The sequence below is a fragment of the Gobius niger genome (assembly GCF_951799975.1).
Source record: "Gobius niger genome assembly, chromosome: 1".
Lineage (NCBI taxonomy): Eukaryota > Metazoa > Chordata > Actinopteri > Gobiiformes > Gobiidae > Gobius > Gobius niger.
In genome coordinates this window covers 18483000-18504651 of record NC_136852.1, presented here as the reverse complement: position 1 = coordinate 18504651, position 21652 = coordinate 18483000, and the positions used below count along the sequence as shown (strand labels likewise).

The 21652-nt window shown below is 41.5% G+C and overlaps 1 protein-coding gene across 3 annotated transcripts in view; it reads left to right on the top strand.

Moving 5' to 3' along the window:
* Positions 1–21652, top strand: part of cadm1b (cell adhesion molecule 1b) — a 130502-nt gene that overhangs the window by 65993 nt on the left and 42857 nt on the right. For all 3 annotated transcript variants that reach the window (XM_079557193.1, XM_079557195.1, XM_079557194.1), the window contains exon 2: positions 19320–19340. In XM_079557193.1, coding sequence (XP_079413319.1) covers positions 19320–19340 — 21 coding nt within the window. The remainder of the gene's footprint in view (positions 1–19319; positions 19341–21652) is intronic.

Below are 21652 nucleotides of genomic sequence, written 5' to 3'. Positions count from 1 at the left end.
GACGGCGATAACATATGATATACATGTGGTGGATCAAGAATGTCAACATCTCATCACACTGGTGGTCGGGTCATATTGTCTTTGCAATATTGTGAAAATACATTCTTAGCTGAGAATTCACTTTTAACTGGCAAATTCTGTTGTTATTTCAATGTAAGGAACATTCACACAGCTACCAGAGGCTGCAAATTGCATCTTCCTGCAGGTTTGTTGACTTTATATTGGAGTGTATACAAACCTCAGCGTCCATCTCCCTCTTTCACATTAATAGCGTCAGCCGTGAAGGTCCCTACACATTCACCAAACTTCTTCTGATCCTGGTTATTCGTGGCCAAACTCTCTTATACGGTACATATTAATTTGTACGTTTTGTTAAGCACTGATGCATTTTACCACACCAGACATTAAGATATTATTGAGGCACATACGCCATTTTAAGTTATACTACAACAATATCAAGGTTTAAGGGGGATACAGTGAAAGCCTGAATAAAGCATGACATGGAACAGTTTCTCAAATTGAGTTTTGCTTATTTCTAGTGTTTATCTTCTGAAAAAGTATAAAACACCACCTGAGTCTTTGTCTCTGTTACGTCATTCTAGGGTGATGGTGGGTCCTGGCGCCACACAAGCTGAGAACCACTGATATAGGACATTTAAGACTTTTTTTTTATTTCAAAAAAGCTACAGATAAAAAGTTATTCTGGTTAAACAGTTCTGTTTCAACCGTTGATTGTTTTTTTGGGTTGCTACAAGGGCTTTTATTGCACTTGATAAAATGCCCAAATACACGCAACATCTTCCCAATAGCTTCACTTGATTAACTACATAGTTTAAAGAGAAATGTGAAATCTTAGTGTTCGTGCAACAATTGAATTAATAATTACTGAGGCAGGGCAAGTACGTGTGTGTGTGCGTGTGTGTGTGTGTGTGTTAATATGTCATTGTGGGGACACGGCATTAGCAGTGGATTACAGGTGAACAGCAGGCCTTTGAACCTCTTCCTGTGATACCCTTTGAATGTGCTCATGCCTTTGAAGTGATGTCAGTTTTAAAATATCTCCCCTCTTTTATGTTTAACCATTGGTGTTTGGGTTCAGGATTCTATTTTTTTTCCTTCAGGATAAGAGGATGACTGCGGTCCACACATCCATCAAAGAAGTTGTGTAAATGTGGGAAAAGTCTGGCGCGCCACGAAGTAGGACTTGTTCTAACAGGGAGTTGGAGCTGTTGTCAAACTTTTTGAGCTTTAAACAGTCTTACATTTTTGTTCCCCTGGCGATAAACATACCTGAGTGTGTGTTGGGTAATCCTGTATGTTGAGTTTGTCTACTTAAACACTAATCTATCCAATCTATCCATTCTATTCTATTCTATTCTATTCTATTCTATTCTATTCTATTCTATTCTATCTATCTATCTATCTATCTATCTATCTATCTATCTATCTATCTATCTATCTATCTATCTATCTATCTATCTATCTATCTATCTATCTATCTATCTATCTATCTATCGACACACAGCGTACTATGGGATATGGGAGGTGAGGAGTTGAATGACAGGTGCCCCCTGATTGACTGTGCGTGTGGTGGACATAATGAACTTTACAGTGCGTGTGTTGTGCGTCCGCACTTGATTGCTATGCCAGATGAGTGGGCTAATTGTTCTCCCTGCTCCAATCCCAGAGCTCCCTTCATTTGGATTCATTTAGCCTCTGTTTTACCTCATTATACAGGTCTGTGTTACTGCCAGCTTGTATATGAGCTATTTCGCATTGTTGAAATTGACTCGCTTAATTTAATTTAAAAAATCAACTGTTGTACTCCGCAACCTCTCAAATACAAAACAGGTGCAATTTACGTCTGATACATTTGAAAGGTGAAAGATATTTTCCATGAAATGAAATCAATTGTCTTCAATTTAATTTACAGATAGATATCCAGCTGCCAGAGAGTTTTATTGCTTTCCACCGCAGCGTCTCTGAAATGCCTTTTATTAATGCTTCATATTGCAACAAAAAGCAAAAATCCCAAAGCTGGCATTGCCAAATGAGCTGTGCTTCCTTTCACCTTGTAAACAAATCAAATGTTGGGAGCAGTTGTGGGGGCATTTTATTTGGAGAAGTGCGGCAGTCTGCCAGCTCGGAGCAGGGAGGCGCGAGGAGGATGTAGAGCTGCAGTTCAGTAGGTCTCTAAGCCCTGGGATGAAAATGTTCTCTGATTTCTGATCCTGTGCTTGTGCTGCAGCCCAAACAGCATCGCACACAACTGACAAATGCTGCTGTTTGCTCTGGCGTTCCAGCGGTGGTCTCATGCCCAAAACAAATACATGCCATGCATATAGCTTTGATAGACCTAGAATAGAGCCCTCCCCCTGTGTCTTTGGTGTTCACCTTGTATGTCTGTCTGTTTATCCAAAAACTCCATGCAAACTCACATCGCTATTTTTGCACCGAAGAGCTATACTGTGAACAAACCAGGGAATATAGACCATAAACTGTTCAGACAACACCGTGGTAGAGATGTTCAAATATCATCAACTTGATTGGGCTGGTTGAGTTGAGGAGGTTTGGCCTTCCCTTCTTTTTGACGGCTCTTGTAGTCAAAAATATAAGATCTTGACTAGAAGATCCTCAATTAAACCAATGTAGTCCAGTCAACATTATTTGAACATCTCCACTAGATTCCTTTCAACTTTATTATAAAAACTTTTCAAGTTCACTAGCGCTGTTTCTCTATGCACTTTGAAAGCATGCACAGTGCTAAAACAGATTTATTGATAGACTTTGTTCAAGAGCCAATCTCTTTTAGCAGATAAAATCAATAATAATGTAGTCTATTTGTTAAACCCTGTCTTTCCTTGGATGATTTCTTTACTTATTGTAATCTTATAGGTTATGTGCCATACGTCAACCTGAATCCAAATTCAAAACCTTTATTGCCCATGATTATCGCGTGTCATTGACGTTATTGATTTATCTTATTTTCTCCTCTCGTCTGCCTGCGTGTGGTGTGTGTGCCATGCAGCTTGGCAGATAATCGTGAGTGGGGCCCCTGAGGGCAGAACCCCACAAAGCCAGTAATGGCACTCAGTATGCACACACAGCTCTGATTTAGAGTGAGAGGCATTTCTAATCTCTGGAGGTGTGAGCCGTGTTCTGCACAGATTAGCGGACTCCTTCTTTGTGTTTCCTCTGTGATGATTACTTCCACTGGTTTATCAACCATTGCTGGTCCACAACATTTTCTTGGGATTACGTTAGAAGCAAGTAGCAGCAGTTGTATGACTGATCTTACAATGATACAAAGGTGATAACCTACACAGTCAGCCAGTGTCAAACAAACTATCAATCCCTTTGAACATTGATACTGGTCTATAGGCCTGCACTGCATGTGAGCTCCTAAAATGCAACCAATGCAAATGGACTGTGTAGAGTATTGGAAAATGTAATAGGGCTAGTTTAGGCAATGTATGTGAGTGTCAAATTGGTCTGACTTTAAAGTGAATAGAATAGAGGCCGACCGATATGGTTCTTCTAAGGCTGATGCCGATATTTTGGGATGTGAATTGGCCGATGCTGATATTTTTTACCGATATTTATGGCTGATTTTTCAAATGTCTGGTTTATAATCCTGTAAAAACAAATACTTGGCCGCTCCAGCACTGGCCGATTTTATTTTATTACTTTAAGTGATCCAACCATAGTTTCTGTCCCAGCTTTGATTAGTTGTCGTTAGCATTAGCATATTGTTTCTAGCCGCTGCATTTTGCGGCGATCAAAAATACAATACTGGAGGTTAAAACTAACTCAGCGATTGAATTTTCCAGATTCTGCACTTCAAAATAACATGCAGCATGTCCACATTGACGGAGGTTTAGTGAAACTTGTGTTTAACAAACTTGAAGCTAAACAATTTTGCGAATATTGCGATGTTTCCCACCTCCCCTGAGGCTGAGGGAGTTGTGGGAGGACTCGTTTTAAAACCCTGGTCTCGGAAATACGGTTTTTTTCCCAGCGCTAGATTGGCCGATTGCCGACATTGTAAAATCCCCAAATATCGGCCTGATATATTGGCCGGCCGATATATCGGTCTGCCTCTAGAAAGGAACCTCACCAAAGCCACATTGATATTACAGTGCAAATAACAATAGCACTAGAATATCAATCTGGAATAGCTAATGTTTGGAATAAGAATGAACTTTTGATTGGCCAAACCACCATGAACGTGATCCAATCACTAGCAAAGCAAAGATACTAGGATTTTGAATCAGCTAGATACCATACAAGATGTATTTAGTCTTGCTATAACCCAGTTTACTGCACAAGGTTACTTAACCATTGACATTGTGAAAGCAATAAAATCTTCACTTAGCAATAAAAGTGCTAATACCCGTAATTATGCAACTCCAGGGCTGTATTGTCTGTTTATGAATAGGTTCTGCTAGAAAGAAGGATTCTTGCAAATTAGCTCAAGTGTCTTTTATCAGGTAAATAATGTTTGCCTGTTTATATAAGAGAAGGCTTCTTTTCTAAGCTAAGCAGCTTGTTAGCTATTCTGTAAGTAAAGTGTATTGCACAGGGCATGAAGGGAGCCAAGGCGGCGATACACGCAGATAAGAGGCCCCAGTGCGGTCATATTTGAATATTCTCTTCTTTACCTGCGCTCAACAGATGCAATAAGCTACAAAGACACACACAGCCAATCTGTCGGTGCTGGTGTGTTCGGTTCGTGATTGCGAGTCTTTGATGTTGACTTTCTGATCCAGAGCATGACAGAAACAACATTATGCGCCACTGCTGTTGCATCGAGGGGAATGCCATAGAAAACACAGCAAACAACATCGTATCTATACCACACAACCCCTTATCATATTCCTCTTGCCAACTCATTCGCATTAAGATGCACACATTATCTTTAAATTGACAGTACATCACATGCTAATGGGGGCAGACTTGTGGTCACACAGTACGTCCCCAGAGCGGTTATAGAAGTGTCTGCACTGTTTCCCCGTTAGACGCAGTGAAAAGGCCATTACGAGTTAAAACGCGTAAATTGCCGCAACCAAATGTGACCACCCGGAGTTATGTGGGCGGTGCGCTAACAATGTAGTCAAACCAACTTGAAACAGAAATGTAGCTAAACCACTGCTCTGCATATCAATACGTGGAGGCTGATAGCTGCGTCCTAATGTGGCACCAAGATTAAAAGGTAAATTGAACCTGCAGAAACAGTGGAATCCAAAGAAGGCGCAGCTGAAATAGACGTGGGATGTCCATGAGAAATATTTTGATTGATGCTAACTGCTCAGATATTCACCTAACAAGCGGAGCATGCCACGTCTGTAAAGGATTTCTTTTGAACACAGCTGACCAGGAGTTGTTAGCCCACGACTCTACACAAAGCAACAAACAGTTTGACAGCTGGCTACAGGAAGATGAGAAGTGAAGCCAAACCAGCAGCAGGCCTTTAACAGGTTCTGGCTGTTTCCAGACTTGGAATATGAAAAATAAAAGAGAAAAAAAATACAAATCTCTCGTTGGAAAAAAAGAAAAAAAAAGTAAAATTAGCTAAACTCTATACAAAATATACACATTTTACATGACCTGAAAAACAGCGGCATAAATAAAGGGTTTACAAATGTGCAAAAAGCTGCAGATGTCAGGTGAATAGAGCAAATGGCAGGTAGCAGTTTATTTTCTGTTAATTTAATGACTATTTCTGACGTGCCTCTTCTAAAATAATACCAATATTTTGACATTTCTTTTCTTTTTCTACTGTTGATTTATTTTAATGGTCTCGGAACGTGCAACACAAAAAGTTGCAGTTTTGTTTCTCTTACTGTATAAAGCCCCATGCTGATATTAATTGCACAGCCTAATAGCATGCACTCTGGAGGAGTCCCGTGACATCACCTCACCAAAAAGACTTATGATTGTTGGAGCACTTGTAAACTCACTTCGTGGTCATACCGCCTTTGCTCTGCCCAATCCCGTCAGACATTGGAAGCTAAGCAGGGAAGGGCCTGGTCGGTACTTGGATGGGAGAGCCTAGCGAATGTAGTGAGTGAGTGAGTGGTTGGTGGTGGTCGGAGGGGCCGATGGCGCAGACTGGTTGCCTCGCTTCCGTTAGTCTACCCCAGGGCAGCTGTGGCTACAATAGTAGCTTACCACCACCACGAATAGTGCAATGTAAAGCATCTTTGAGTGTCCAAAAAAGCGATATATAAAATTAATGCATCATCATAAAACACAAAAAGGTTTATTTTTTCACTTATATGTAGTTAGTTGTGTGTGGTGTGGTGTGTGAAGCCATTTATGGTGAAGAACTGAGTTTGCTATTTATAAATCGTAAAGAAAGTACCAAAATGACCCCCCAAAACGTTTTGATAACCCAGTTTTTAATACTGTGTATTGCCCCCTTTAAAATGAATGAGATTCTTCTGTGGTAGTTGTAAATGAGGTTCTTTTTTTTTCTGATGGTGAAGCGGACCATTCTCCTTGGCAAAAAGCCTCCAGTTTCTATAAGTTCCTTCGCTGTGTTGCATGAACTGCACGTTTGAGCTCTCCCACAGTGGTTCGATAATATTAAAACAGTACTAAGTACTGTTGTTTACCGTAATAAATCCTTTTCGTAGTCGCTCTGGAGGTGATACAAGTGTTAATGGGATGATTGGGGGGTCTTTCATCTCCCCCTGGTGTCTCTGGTCAGAAAACCACAATTGCAACTTCGCTGCCTATGGGTCAGGGGCCCCAATACACACTAATAGAATCACGAAGAAGAAGCTAACAGGCTAACGGGCAAAGCTAACTGCGGGCTAGCGCCACTTAAACAGTGTTTACAGCCAAGTTTGAGTGAAAACAATGTATCTCCATTGTGTAATTGGATGTACAATATCCCTCTCTCCCTTTGTCTTTTCTGTTAGCATAGTATTTACTCTCACGGACAATTAATGAGTAAAAAAACGCAACATGCAACGACACCTGCAGTGGCGCTTATGGCCTCTAGGGGCATGAGTTACTTAGTACTGCTTTAAGGTCAGGAGATTGAGATGGCCACTAACGGGACCTTCAAACCACCTCCATATTTCACAGTAGGTATGGTGCGCTTTTTTGTTGTCGACAAGGCCAATGATGGCCTATGATGAAATTCTGCCAGGGTATGGAAACCTTCGAGCACAACTGTATCATTATGTTTTTAAGCTCATGACTTGCCCGTCGTCAACATGTTAGTGGATCAAGGCAAACAAAGTAATCCTGTCCTTTTTGATCGTGGAGGCTTTTTGTCGTCTCACCAACACAATCACTGGGATCATGGACTAAATTGCCTATTGCCATATAAACGTTGAATGTGGACCCCGGCAAAGCTCGCAGTCGCGGAGGCTAATTGGACTCCAAATATAGCATAATAAACCCACGCTTTGCCCACACCACTGGTCGCCATGGTTATTCGTCCGCGGGGATAAGCTTCGGATGCAGACACCAGTCATCAGCAAGCGTCTTTTTCTCCATTCTGGGAGTGTTTGCATGCGTGCTCCTGGCCTGTCAGTGCGGCACATCAGCGCTGGTAACAGGCAGTCCCAGTGGAGGGCAGACTGACAGGTAGGTAATGATCAAAGAGGCCGTTTCCTGTGTTTCATGTTGGGCGCATAGAGAGACACAGCTGTACTGCCGCTTCCTCTGCTTTTTAATGGGCTCCGGCGTCGCACAAACTCACTGTGCTCTCGTGAACACTGCGGCACAAAGTTTACTCATTTGGAGCATCCTGGCGTTAATGGCAACAAACACATTCCCCGCACAGGCTCAGTAAATTTCGAAAGAAGTTAAAACAAAGTACCATTTTAAATACAGATAAATAAATAGTGCGCCGTCGCTGCTGAGGTGGGACGCGGTAAGACCGTCATTTTAAATTTCCTAGAAGATCCTGCGGGTTATGATAGAAAAAAAGTCAAGTGGAAGACCCCCCAAAATATCTCTAGCACTGGACAAGACCCCGGACAACACACTGGACAAGACCCTGGACAAAACACTTGACAAGACACTGGACAACACACTGGACAAGACCCTGGACAACACACTGGACAAGACACTGGACAAGACACTGGACAAGACATTGGACAAGACACTGGACAAGACACTGGACAAGACCCTGGACAACACACTGGACAAGACTCTGGACAAGACACTAGACAAGACACTAGACAAGACACTGGACAACACACTGGACAAGACCCTGGACAACACACTGGACAAGACACTGGACAAGACACTGGACAAGACATTGGACAAGACACTGGACAAGACTCTGGACAAGATATTGGACAAGACATTGGACAAGACACTGGACAAAGACGCTGGACAAGACTCTGGACAAGACACTAGACAAGACATTGGACAAGACACTGGACAAGATATTGGACCAGACATTGGACAAGACACTAAACAAGACATTGGACAAGACATTGGACAAGACTCTGGACAAGACACTAGACAAGACACTAGACAAGACACTGGACAACACACTGAACAAGACACTAGACAAGACATTGGACAAGACACTAGACAAACACTGGACAAGGCACTAGACAAGACTCTGGACAAGACTCTAGACAAGATATTGGACAAGACATTGGACAAGCCACTGGACAAGACACTGGACAAGACTTTTATGTGTGGTCCTAAACTTTTGATTTGTTGCAAAACATCCTATTTCAGTTAAAGTGTTGTTAAAGTTTAGTCATTTATCCATTTCCTTTTTGGAACCCTGTCAAACCATGCAAAATGTGACCTTTTGCTGTCTTTCAACTGGTCTTAAACTTTTGATCAGGAATGTATGTTATGCACTGTGACAGTCCAGGCACAAGAAATCATAGTCATAATTAAATAGTGTGCTTGAATCTGAAAAATGTCAATCAAACATGACTGAGGTATTGACAACCCCAGGAGCAAAATTACAGGGATCTTAAGACCTTTAAAATGCCTTTATTTGCCTTCTTTTTTGTGTGTTTTTTCTTATGTTTTAAGCTAAATGTGTGGTAGATTTTGCTGTAAAGTAAGAAAACTGACAGACCATTAGTAACTGTTTTTAAATACATATATTCTCGTGACCAAGAAAATAATACTTTTTCAAGATATCTTTTACAAAGGGGGCCCTACCAAGAGGTTGACACATGTTTTTATTACTTAAGTAGAAAAATGCAAAAGGATTAAAGGTGCTTTAAAACACTCAAAATGAATGCTAAAAACATATTTTTTCCGCCTGTAGATTATCAGTACTACTGGTATTTTCCAATAGTTATGTACTTATGCCTTCTGTTTGTCTGCCTGTCAGTGCAGTTCTCTCACACTTTTATCAAATATGAAGCTGGAGGGGAAATGCTGTCCTGGCCACCTCGTTGTCTTCTCTGTGACCTTATCCCAAAGAGAGCAGAGCTATCTGTAGCAGGCCAGTCGCACATATCTCCAGCTCCATCTTGTATCCACAGTCGCCACTGGCTTTGTGGACACTTTGTACTTTGTCAGCCTCTGTAGACGGCCGGGCTCGCCTTAATAAGTTAAAGAGGTCTGTGATTGGTGGTTGCTGCTTGATCTCAGCATGATCTCTGTGTGTGCCTTTGGGTGATTGTGCTTTGTTGAAATAGTGGCAAACCTAAGTGTTTGCATGTAAACATATAGTTAAAGAGTGTTGCAACAAGAACAATAACAAACTCTCTTCCGACTCCTGAGAAATTGTTTTGAATTTGAAAGAAAGCATTGCATTTGCACAATGCTTATGATTTTTGAATGCCTCCACGTCTTATTTGTATAGTTGTACAAATTAGGAGTGTAAATCTAAATATTGTTTGTCAGACTGAAAATAATGACATGATAATTATATCTATTGTAATGTAATTGCATGGGTCTTGCATCATGAATTTGAACCGAATCATGACGTGTCTGAATTGTTACACCTCTAGTACAAATCACACATCTGTCTAGTCCAGAGGGGAGATTGTAAAATTTGGATAATTTATAAATGACCTGTTTGCCCCAAAGGCTTTACCCGCGTTCAAGCTCATTTGTGAATGTTTTGAAGCCTGGCTCTGTGAGGCCGGATACCTGCAGATTAATCTAATTTAATTTGACATAAATTAGACCTGAAATTGTTTATCATTAGAGCTGATAAACATTGGCAGTTTGTGTCTAAAGAGATCAAATCATTTTACTCCTCTTTACACCAACATCACACTTAATACCTCCGATTAAACTCCTGTTAGGTGGACTACTCTGGGATGGTTAGCAGTGATTGGGCTTTGTTTTAGGATCTATTGCGTGCATTGTGATGGTGTAACACGCGATGTCGGGAGAGCGTGTAGACAAACAGTGGTGAACCAGCGGCTGACCCGTCTCCACACAGCCCTAGCTGGCAGCTGAACCCTCTCCAATTCAACAGTCTCTCTCTCTCTCTCTCTCTCTCTCTGAACGGGGAGGCGACGCTTTTCCTGGCAACGCGGAAAGCTCCAAATGATTGATAGCCATTTGTTTTGCCTGCTTAATACAACATAAACTCCACAGCGATTTATCACTGCACTGAGGGTTTTTCACGGTGCCGCTGCAAAGCCCACTAAATATAATTCATTTGTGTGTGTGAGCTACGAGCCAGGCATTAATGTTAAATATTCATGCGGGTCCGGTCTAAATGATGTGGCCATTGGCACACAGATAGAGCGCAGTCGGTGGGTAGTAGAAAATGTCAAGCTGGGAATAAAGTGAAAGCAGCGATGCCGTATATTAGCCTGCCATTGTGAATTTAGTGCTGTTGTCATTTAGTATGGCCACTTAAAATGGATCTCTCCTCTAATCAATACAACCAGTAAAAATTTCAGCATATTGGCTTGTTGGCAATCATCCCCACTCATCATATTTGCTCATCTTTTAGTCATTGTTTGTATTGGTTGCCTCATTTGGGCCTCATGAATGCTAAAAGAGAACTTGGGGAGCTTTTTCTGCTGTAATGACTTGTTTGTCGAGAGGAGCCAACTATCAGAGACGCTAACTTGACTCCCTTCAAAGTTATCGATGCAGCACGAGCTCCTCTTGTCACGCGAGATCAATACAGGTTTGGCGGGTGCAGATTTTATGGTTTGAATTGTATTGACTACGACATCGGTCAAGCACATTTATTTGGGAGATCTCTCGACGTGTGTTGTAAGGGCGAAGCCGCCGGCGTCAGGGGGGTGCAACAGTTTCAACAATATGTGGGAGGACTGCACAACAAGTTTGAACGGTTGCAATTAGTTAACAACAATGTCTACTTTGTCTATGGGATCTTATTTGTAGACCTCTGCAAACATGTTCTGAAACGTAAGTGCTTCTTGGATTCTTGGATTAGTTTAGCACTTCATATTTCATGTTCTCCTTGGACATGCTTAAAATGTGCACAGGGAACTGCATCTTGATTTCAAAATATATCATTAGGCTCCCAGCATATTGCCTTAGTCAACACCCATGGTTTTTGGGTAAATGGGGAAAAAAACAAACACCTCTGAGCCCTCTTAGAGATGACTGAGAAGATGTTTTGGTTGTAGCAAGCTTTTTAATTTGCTGAGGACAAAGCCAACAATACAAGATGGAACAGTGTTGATAGCTATGTTTACAGACTAGAGAAAAAATGTCAAAAGGTTGATGATATGTTTTAATTGCAGCCTTATTGAGAATTTAAAAAATCAATTCCCACATTATTCTGTCATTTCACAATTAAAGTGATTGACTTTTCCTCTTTTTGTGACCCTCTTGACCAGGTTTTCTCAGTTTTCTCAGCGCCTACATAGTCGGCCACATGTTTTCCCTGATGTTGTCACTTGGCAGCGTCTTCAGTCATCACTTTACTCTCACGTTTCCCATCACCATTCTCATAATTGTGATCACACCTGTTTGTTGTTTATTTGTGTTTTCTTTGTGTAAACTTGGCGTACTGCTTATAGTGCTATATCAAGTTCAGGTTTTTAACACTCACAGACTTAGTCCAGCAAAAGACAGAAGTTATCTTAAATGTGTGTCTTTTTCAGCACTATTACATATTCATAATTGCTGTATACTGGTGTTCATACTGACCAAATATTAATCGTTGCCATGGTCTGAGTCTGCTCTCTGTGTAAAACCTACTGGATGGAAAAGGGCAAAATATAATAGTACATGGAGTATCCATTAGGGAGTGGAGTGGAGAGCGTAATGTCTGCCGTGCATCATTTGGGTGGAGTAGTGAATGTTAAATGGCCACATATTGACAGACACACTTGAGCAGAATTCATTTCTATCAAACACACTCACATTTTCAGTCTGACTAATGAGGCCTAGGGCTGGAGATGGTTCCATCGAGGAACTTCCCTCCTCCTTCCCCCTCTTTCTTGCTCTCTCTCTATCTCCCTGGCTGTCCTCATCCCCTCTCTCTTTCTCTATCACTTCTGGGTTGCCTCTTCTTCGTTCAAACATGCACCTGATTGATAGCTGCGATTTGCCTGAGAAAAGGGAAATGGGGAATTGAAAAATAGTGAAAGAAGATGGGAAATAACGCACTGATTATAAACTGCGGCAGAAACAAAAGGGCCTTCCCGCTGCCTTTTCTCTTATTGCCGAGGACGCAGGTGTGTGTCTGACAGGTGCCTGATTGAGCCGCACAAAAGACATTACAACTGCAAACAAATGGCGGTGTTTAGCGTCCCCGGCCGCAGTTAACATTTCGGGGCTGATAGATGTGATTATGAGTGTATGAGCACAGGTGTTTGCGAACATTGTGCACGAAAAAGAAGCCGTGTTTTTGTTGCGCCGGTAATAATCCATCTATACAATTAATGGTATGCCATCCACAAGGTCATCAGCGCGGGGCCCTGTTTTTAATACGTCTCATATTGTAATAATGGGATGTCTCTGCTGGAGGCATGAAAACTGATTCATCATTGTGCGCTAAAGGGAGGCGGGTAATTTTTCAGACTGTAAAAGATGAAAACAACAACTCAAGTGTTTTAAAAATCACTGATTTACAAAATAACCCCAATTTCCTCTAAGCCACAATCATTTATTCTGCCTGTATTCAGCGTTTAAAAATAGCCCTTGTCTATCAGCAGAATATAAAAGGTTTTGTGTTGTATTTCATAAACGTTGGCTGGCTAAAGACCAAGTTCTTTAATATTCTGTAAGCACCTCCAGACAGTGGGCAGTGGTGCAGCAGCTGTCTGTTGACCCAGCTGAACCTCCTCTTAGCCCCTCTGACCACCCTCGGTATGTGGGCAGGCTGTGCCAATGACAAGGCTGTCATAACTGTCTCCTAATGTGCTAATTATCTCTCACAGGCTCGCACAAACAGGCACACAATGTAAAAATAGTGAGTAAGCAGATAGGCTGGCTTTGTCAAGAAGGAGATCAGTGAAAAGAGGCTTTCTAAAAAATCTCAGTGGAGAATAACGAGGCAGTAAGCTTTTCCCCCTTTTCTTTACATAGAAGCTGTGTGTTGGCGGTTGACCATGGTGGACATACGAGACTAGATATCTGCATTTCGTCCAAATTAGGTTTCTTTTGTTTTGGTGTATATTGTAATGCCTTTTGAATTCTGATATTAATAAAAAAAATATGAGTTTAATTGTTAAAGTTGTCAAGGTGAAGGTTAGGAATATGGTTAAGGGGGCATATAGAGCTGTTTGAGGGCCTAGGACTTTTTATCTGTTTTAGGCATGACCTCCTTTCGGATTGAGAAAAAAAAAAAGAAACTACAAATACTACTGAGTATTAGGAATGTCTTTGGGCAAGTTTTGTGTTAAAAGCCACAGTTTGCCATATTGTGACATTTAAAAAGTGCAAATAACGGTTTATATATGTGTAGGCTCTCAGTCATACAAGAGTTATACATCTTCGATGAAGGTTCTTGAGTCATCTTCTGTACTCTGTAGTTGAAGATGGATGTTGGATGAGAGGCGAAACGTCCTAGACTTCAACTACAGAGTACAGAAGATGACTCTAGAACCTTCATAAATGTCCGTATACAGGTGAAAGGATATAGACTCATTACATGCAAAGTGACTTATGTCAAGCCTTTATTTGTTCTAATTTTGATGATTATAGCTTAGATTTTTTATTTGGGGATTTCACAAGCTAAGCCATAATAATCAAAATTATGTAATGAATAGATTATTATATAAATAAATATCTCACTTTGTATGTAATGAGTCTATCATATATTAGTTTCACCGTTTACGTTGAAAAACAAAAATGAATGCACTTTTGAACGATATTCTAATTTTCCAAGTTTCACCTGTAGTTGAGATAAGAGCCCTCTGCTTTGAACAATGAGCTTTGTTCTCTGTCAACAACAGCAATTGTATTTTCGAATTAAGATTTTCTATGAAGTAGGAAGTGAAGGACCTTTTTGAATATTGTCATTTTTTTCTGCTGGGAGACAAGTGTTTAACTCACAGTGGAATAAAAAAGTTTGTAATTTGTCGTGTGAGCGCTGAACAAGAGTGTAGCCTGAATTCTGCTAGATAGTACTACAGTACAGTAGTTGTACACTCTACATCTAGTAGATGAAGCAACAGCTTTTGAACTGTTGCCGCACAGCATGCCTTAGTCGGCCTCTTTTTTCTGAGCGACCCCTCAGGCCACAGGCCGGTCTCGTCTGGACCAACACTGTTGTTCCACCGTGTGGCAGATCTGGCTCATAATGTAGCCAGTCTTGAGGGAGCCATAACGTGTCACTTAGCCAAGGTTTAAGTTTGGTGTCCATTTGTGTAGCCTGATTTAGATATACATCACCCTGTTGTCCTTCCTGCTGCACTTAAGTCCTCTCTCCGTCAGCCACTCTCGTTAGCATTGAAGAGTGGGAGAGTGCCTGGCAGGGAACGGAAATCTTTGTCCCTTCTAGCTAATGCACTTTTTCTTCACACTTTCAAATTTATAGAGCTCAGTCCTACCTGCATTCATCAGTGTGATAAAGATCTTGCTTGTATTTGGTTTATTTCACACAATGTGATGATCAGTGAGTGACTTGTTTTTAACAAGTTCTCTTTTTTTTTTTTTTGATGTAGTAGTACATTTGGTGAGAGCAGTGTCAGTCTCGTGTGTGTAAATAACAGAACAGGCACTATGTTATGACCGATATATCATTATTTGTTCATGACAGCCGGTGCGAAAATAAAAAAATATGTAATTATGCTACACCTTTGATCGGCGTAGTCATTCCATAAATAACAACTTTAATATATTCATTTGCCAGGTATTTGGGGACAGGTATCAGACAGATATCCCAGTTGTGCTACAGGGAAGACGCACTGGATTACTAAAAGACATGACGTGATACTTATATCTAAAGATCCTCTGCTTCTAGTTTGAATAGTGAAGTATTGGGTCTTTGGGGACTGCGAATGTGGCTATTGACTGATGTATTCATTTATACAGTCAGTGTACCCAGTTTCAAGGCTGACCGCGTCATTAAAAAGCTGTCAATGCTTTGCAGAATTTGCACTCACATATTGACCATGCTGTGTAAAGGACAGGTATGTAATAAAAAAAAAAGGCACGAGCTACAACTGTTGGGTCGATGATTTGTTGGAAATGAATTTGCTGTGAATAAAAACGCACACAAAGGTAGCATCCTCCACACATAGACATTATCTGAGAAGGGGATAAAAAAGCAGGCCTGACTCAAAAGTATGCCCACACCTTCGACCTCATCCCGTTCGGTTTGAAACTTTATGTTAATGATATAGAATCCCTCGGCTCATACCAGGTGTATTTAGACTGAATTCGGAGTGCCTTAAGTGGCATATTGAAGTCTTTAACTGATGGAGGCCTTTACTAGCACTGTATTCGGACTTGACTGGGGGCAGATGCTGGGATGTACAATGAAAATAAACTTTACAGATCTGGCAAAGTGTGAAACTGCTTTCTGATTGGATGATCGGCCTGAAAGAAATGCCGTTGCTCCTGATAGGGTTTCCTTTCTGATAATCCTCAAAAAAGCAGTGTTATATTAGACTGAAATATTATAACTTAAGTATAGATAGACAACATACTGAATACTGATGCAAGGATGTAGCCTGCAATTGCAATAACGATCTCTCATATGCTACATTTTTGTTTGTTTATGTATACCGCTAGACTGCAAGTTTCTTCTCAAACCAAGTCTTTGATAGATTCTTTTTTTTCCCTCTTTTTTTGAAACAGCTAACCTCAGAAGTGGCCCATGTTTATTGGGTCCTCTCTGCAGGAGCTCATTTGTCCATGCGACTTCCTTGGAGGGAAAGTTTTGAAGCCCACCTCTGATCCGTCTAATTAAATGAAAACTCAGTGAGCTCCAACGCCGTCAGACAGCCCCGCGCTCAGGCTCAGCCACACTCACACTCTCCCCACAAAGGTATAACTGATGTGAAGCTATGGGGCACCGCACACCCAGCCCCACGCCGCGTCCTCCGGTGCCGCGCTATCACACAGTATGCTGACACGCAACGCGCCGCGGATCATGAGCATAAATAAGCAAGGGAATGTTTTACCTGAAAAGAGGAGCATTAATTCAAAGGCATCACGCTAGTACTGAAAGAATGTTGCCTCATTAGTGTTACCCCACTGCTTTTTACGGCGGCTGAGATGGTGCGAGGGAGAGAGTGTGTGCCAGTCTGCAGTACCAACAGACAGTCAGACGCTCTCCCGAGATCTTCCATTTGCCTGGGTGACTAAAAAAGAGCACATTATTATGGTTCTATTGTGGAAAACGATGGGCTGAACAAAGATGCTTGAATACCAGAGCGCTCCGAGTCGTCACATCTTTGACAAATGCGCTGCCAAAAATTTATATCTTCACAATGAGTGTCTCCAGCAGGAAATTTAGAATTATTGTAGGCTCCAGCCAAAAGAAAAACCCTCACTTCTTTTTCCCTCTCTGAAACTATGAAGCACAAAAAGGATGGGGTTTTGGAGAGGATGGGGGGGGATGAAAAGGAGAAGAGGTGAGCAGACAAGGACAGACATTATTAGGAGGACGCTGGGCTTGAACGTGTGATTGACAGATCGGTGCATGGGCTGCGTTCACAAGCGCATGCCATCACAAGCGTTTCCCCGCAGAAATCTGTCCATCACTGCTGTCTAAGCAGAGCGACAGCCATGACATCTAATCACAGGCGCGCTGGCACCTCATAACTTCTACCTAATGCGCAGCAGGTACAGGAGGAGGACGGGGGAGCACACAGCCCTGGACTATTTATAGGCCGTTCAGGGGCCACCAGCAGGAAGTAGATCACACCAAGGGGTTAGGGAAGATGTCACCACACTGTATCAGCAGTGTTTAGATAGGTCTCCGTTGACAAGATTAAGCACCTCTGCGCCCCCCGGTATCAAGGGGAGATGTTTTCTAGGTTGCACTGGGCTTTTCCTGACAAGTAACATCAAATGAGGGCAGATATAGTACATATACACGATGATAATGAGCTATTTACATAATGTTGCTACAACGCGATAATTACCTGGCAATTAAAGCGGCTCAAAAGCCTCATTACAGGCTGTCCTGAGGGCTTCTTGGACTGGGATGTGTGCGTTCAAGCTGTGTATCCACTTTTAGATCAGACACTATGTTTTTTGGGAACTTTATATTTTACTAGACTTGATACAGTGTAAGCGCCGCCACGTTATAACACATATAGAGTGTAAACAGTCTGTAATGTGTTGGAGCTTTGTGCCATTTCTAGAAAGAAATGTAAATCCCTAATCCACTAGTTTTGCACTATTATGCCTTTGTGAACGAAGAATAGAAAGTTGTTTAAAAAGTTTCTTGAATTTGGCAGCATGCAGTGCTGCGTTAAGCGGGGTTTGCCAATACAGTTGGCTGTGGCTGCATAGGTTTCCTCCAGGTCAATTTCTCATACCTATATAAACATGTACAATAGGCTCTCCACTGGGGCCTGAACCCCCCTGAAAAACATATTCTGAAATCGCAATGGGGAAACAAAGATCACATAAAGCTTTACCAAAACCATAAGTGCGACGCCTTATTTGAAAGCTAAGACCTAAGAGCTTTTTCCTTTCCTTTTTATGTCACTTTTCTGTTGCTCTTTTTTGGCTGCACATTTTTGTCACTTTCTCATCGCTTGTTTTTGGTCGCTCTTTTGTTGCATTCTCATCCTTGTTTTCTTCTCATTTTTGTTGCTATTTTGACACTTTTTTTCTGAGAAGCTTTCAGATTCGGGTAAATGGGGGTTAAATGGAATATCAATAAGAAATCGAACCTTAAAGCATCTTCTTATTGTGCTAATTATTATCAAAAACCCGTAATGACACCGCGTAGTCCGTTATTGTTGCACATCTCCGGACCCTGTGAGAAATTTGTTCACTCTCAGGTGTGATTTGTCACCTATACTTTTTGTCCTGAGGGAACTGCTGACACATAGAAAATGCACAAAGGAGTATACAAGGACATGTGTCATCCCTTACACCCTTATTACGCCAGCAATGACAAGTCAGACAAGCAGTCACTTCCATAGTCTGCCGCGAGACCCGCATTGCTCTGAGTTACAATAGTCCAAGAAACCCGAAAGTGTCTGAATGTCAATGTAATAAAAAATGGCTTGTGAGACATAAAACTGCACTGAATGAGAAGGAAATGTATGTGTGTGTGTGTGCGTGTGTGGGTACGTGCGTGCCCGCGTTGTTTATGAATAGCGCACAATGAATGATGGGAGCTCTCCCGAGGGTAACAGGCCCCTGAGCGCCGCTGTGGGGACTTGGGAACATGCCAGTCTCCCATGCCCCGCGAGAAGATGCCAGTTCGGGTGGGCACCGTTCCGAATGGGTGCTCGCTCTTCCCTTCCAGGATATACGTGGCGGCTCCCAGGGGAGAGTCTCTAGGCAGTGGCTGCACCAGAACAGGACCTGGGCAGGAATCTCAATCAGGGACAAGCAAAAAAGAAAAAAAAAAGAAAGAAAAGTCCACCACCAACACCACCACCACCACCACATTCATACACAGTATAGTCCCACCTTTGTGCTATGCTGTAATAATATCGCACTGGGGGGAAATTGAGAAAAGGCCTCATTATGTCTGGAGCTGTGTACACCTGCCGGAAAAATGAAAGGAATTACCGCTCGATGATGTCTTTTGTATTTGTCTTAATTACTGGAAAATTGCATATGGCGGGTAATTAATTTAAACGTGCACATTATTGCGATGTATTTGTTAACTGTGGAATATGGCTGCGTGCTTGCATCCTGTCTACTCACAAGCTGTCTTCTTCTCTCTTTTTTTTCTTTTTTTTTTTCTCCTCTCTCCTCCTCTGGTCTTGTGCGTGTCGGCGCTGCTACAGGAGCTGCTGAAATGGTGACAGGTATGCCGCTTCATTTCTCTTCCCTCTCCTACCTGCTGTTCATTTGGAAGTGCTGGTTCCTGTCTGTTTCTGTTGATTTGCTGTCCGTCCAACTGCTGTTCATCTCGGGCGTATTTACATGAAATACGCCGCCTGTGTGTTGCAACTCCGCTGTAGGAAGACGCCGGCTTTCTATATACACACAAGCAGTTGTTTTTGTTGGTTATAAAGCAGCTATTTGTGGGTATTGCCTGCTGTTCAAAAGTCATGTGTGTGTGTGCGTGTGTGTGTGTGTGTGTGCGTCCCTCCAGTGTCAACGCTGGTGACACCTCCCCGCAGTATGTCTTTGTCTTCACTTCATCATTCACGTCATCCTGCTAATTACTAATGCTCACTAATGAATAACAACAATCACATGTTGTAGAAACTAATCATCACTATACAAAACACAATCCCTCTGTATTAATCATAGATGTTTGCTCTACAGATACGCCGCACACAATGATCTATACATTTGCTCAACCACTTCAATGGAACAAAAGCACAAAACATATCACCATATAATGTGTATGGCAATAAGCTTGTTAAGAAAACTCATTTGTTATAACCTTTTGCCATGAAATGTCTTATATGATGCCACATGACGCTGTGATCTGCTGCTCCTGTGCATTTGCCATCATAGGTACTTATGGTTACAGTCTTAGTCTCCCCAATATTTGTTGTTACTTCACTGCTATAGAACTGTGTAGGTGTCCTGCAGGTGCTCCATTATACCGCATCCAAAAACATGCACAATTAGCTAAACCGCCAGCGCGATACACTTGAGCAAACTGTAGTTAAAGAGCTGGAGAAACGTCCCCCCCCATTTTACATTTTCATATTTGATAAAAATTTGATAAAAATCCTATGATCGGCAAAAACAATGTCCATAAACAGGGCATTGCTTCCCTTGCGCTGCAACAGATTTTTTTTTTTAAAAACGAGTTCGAGGCCTGGATGCATCAGCTGTTGCCTGCCATTCACGCAAAACATCCGGCGAAAATCGCGGAAGTAAACAATAACAGCGATCGCTCGTATACTTGTATAGGTTCCGTATACAATACAATACTCTAATAAGAGTATTGTATTCTGAATACTTTGAATACTTTTAGAATACTTTCACATTGATTGTCATTATAGTTATGTATAAATATGGTGCATAATTACAAAAAGGAAGACTTATGATTGTTGGAGCACTTGTAAACTCACTTCGTGGTCACACCGCCTTTGCGATGCCCAATCCCGTCAGACCTTGGAAGCTAAGACGGGAAGGGCCTGGTCGGTACTTGGATGGGAGACCGTTTGGTAACACCAGGAAGCCCAGCGAATGTAGTGAGTGAGTGAGTGGTTGGTGGTGGTCGGAGGGGCCGATGGCGCAGAGTGGTTGCCTCGCTTCCGTCAGTCTACCCCAGGGCAGCTGTGGCTACAATAATAGCTTACCACCACCGAGTATGGAGTGAACGAATAGTGCAACGTAAAGCGTCTTTGAGTGTCCAGAAAAGCGCTATATAAAACCAATGCATTATTATTATTATTACTTACCATTAATTTGGAACTCTTTAAATCTCTTGGCAAATGGAGCAGCAGATACAGCAAATACAACCCCGCTGTTGTTCTATGTGAAGTTGTTCTCGTCTTATCATATTTTACTTATTATTTTGCATTTATTTATTTTAATATTCTTTATGCATGCCCTTCTAGCTTTATAGTTTTTGTAGCTTTTAAAAAAAAAAATCTAAATTCTATATTATATGTTTTATGTTGCACGATTGTTTCCTGAGAAAATTCCTAGTTTTTGAGCCTGTTCTCAAACAATGGCAATCAAAACTATTCTGATTCTGATTCTGATCATGTGACACATGTGCAGTGTTTGTATGAACTGGGGCATAAGGTGCTTTAAATCTTTATTTTATTCTGGGAGGAAAAACAAGTCATCATTATAACTTATTTCTTAAAAATGATGTACAATATGGAGCTAAAATGTAATGCTTGAGTACTGGAATGTATTCCCTTTTGAAATGAAAGTGTAACTTAACCAGAATACAGCTACATAAAATGAGTATTGAATAATGAATGAAAATGAATATGTATTCTAATGTATTTAGTTACTCCCTGCTCCTGACAGATTGTGCCAGCATCATTGAAGGATGGGTCAAACAAAGAGAACACACTTTCCTAGCTTATATGTAGATCATAGCAGGTCAAAAATGAGACATTACAAGTGAAAGAGGTGCAGTGGCAAAATTATGAAATACAAACAAAACACTAAAACGCACACAGTGACCAGAAGAGAC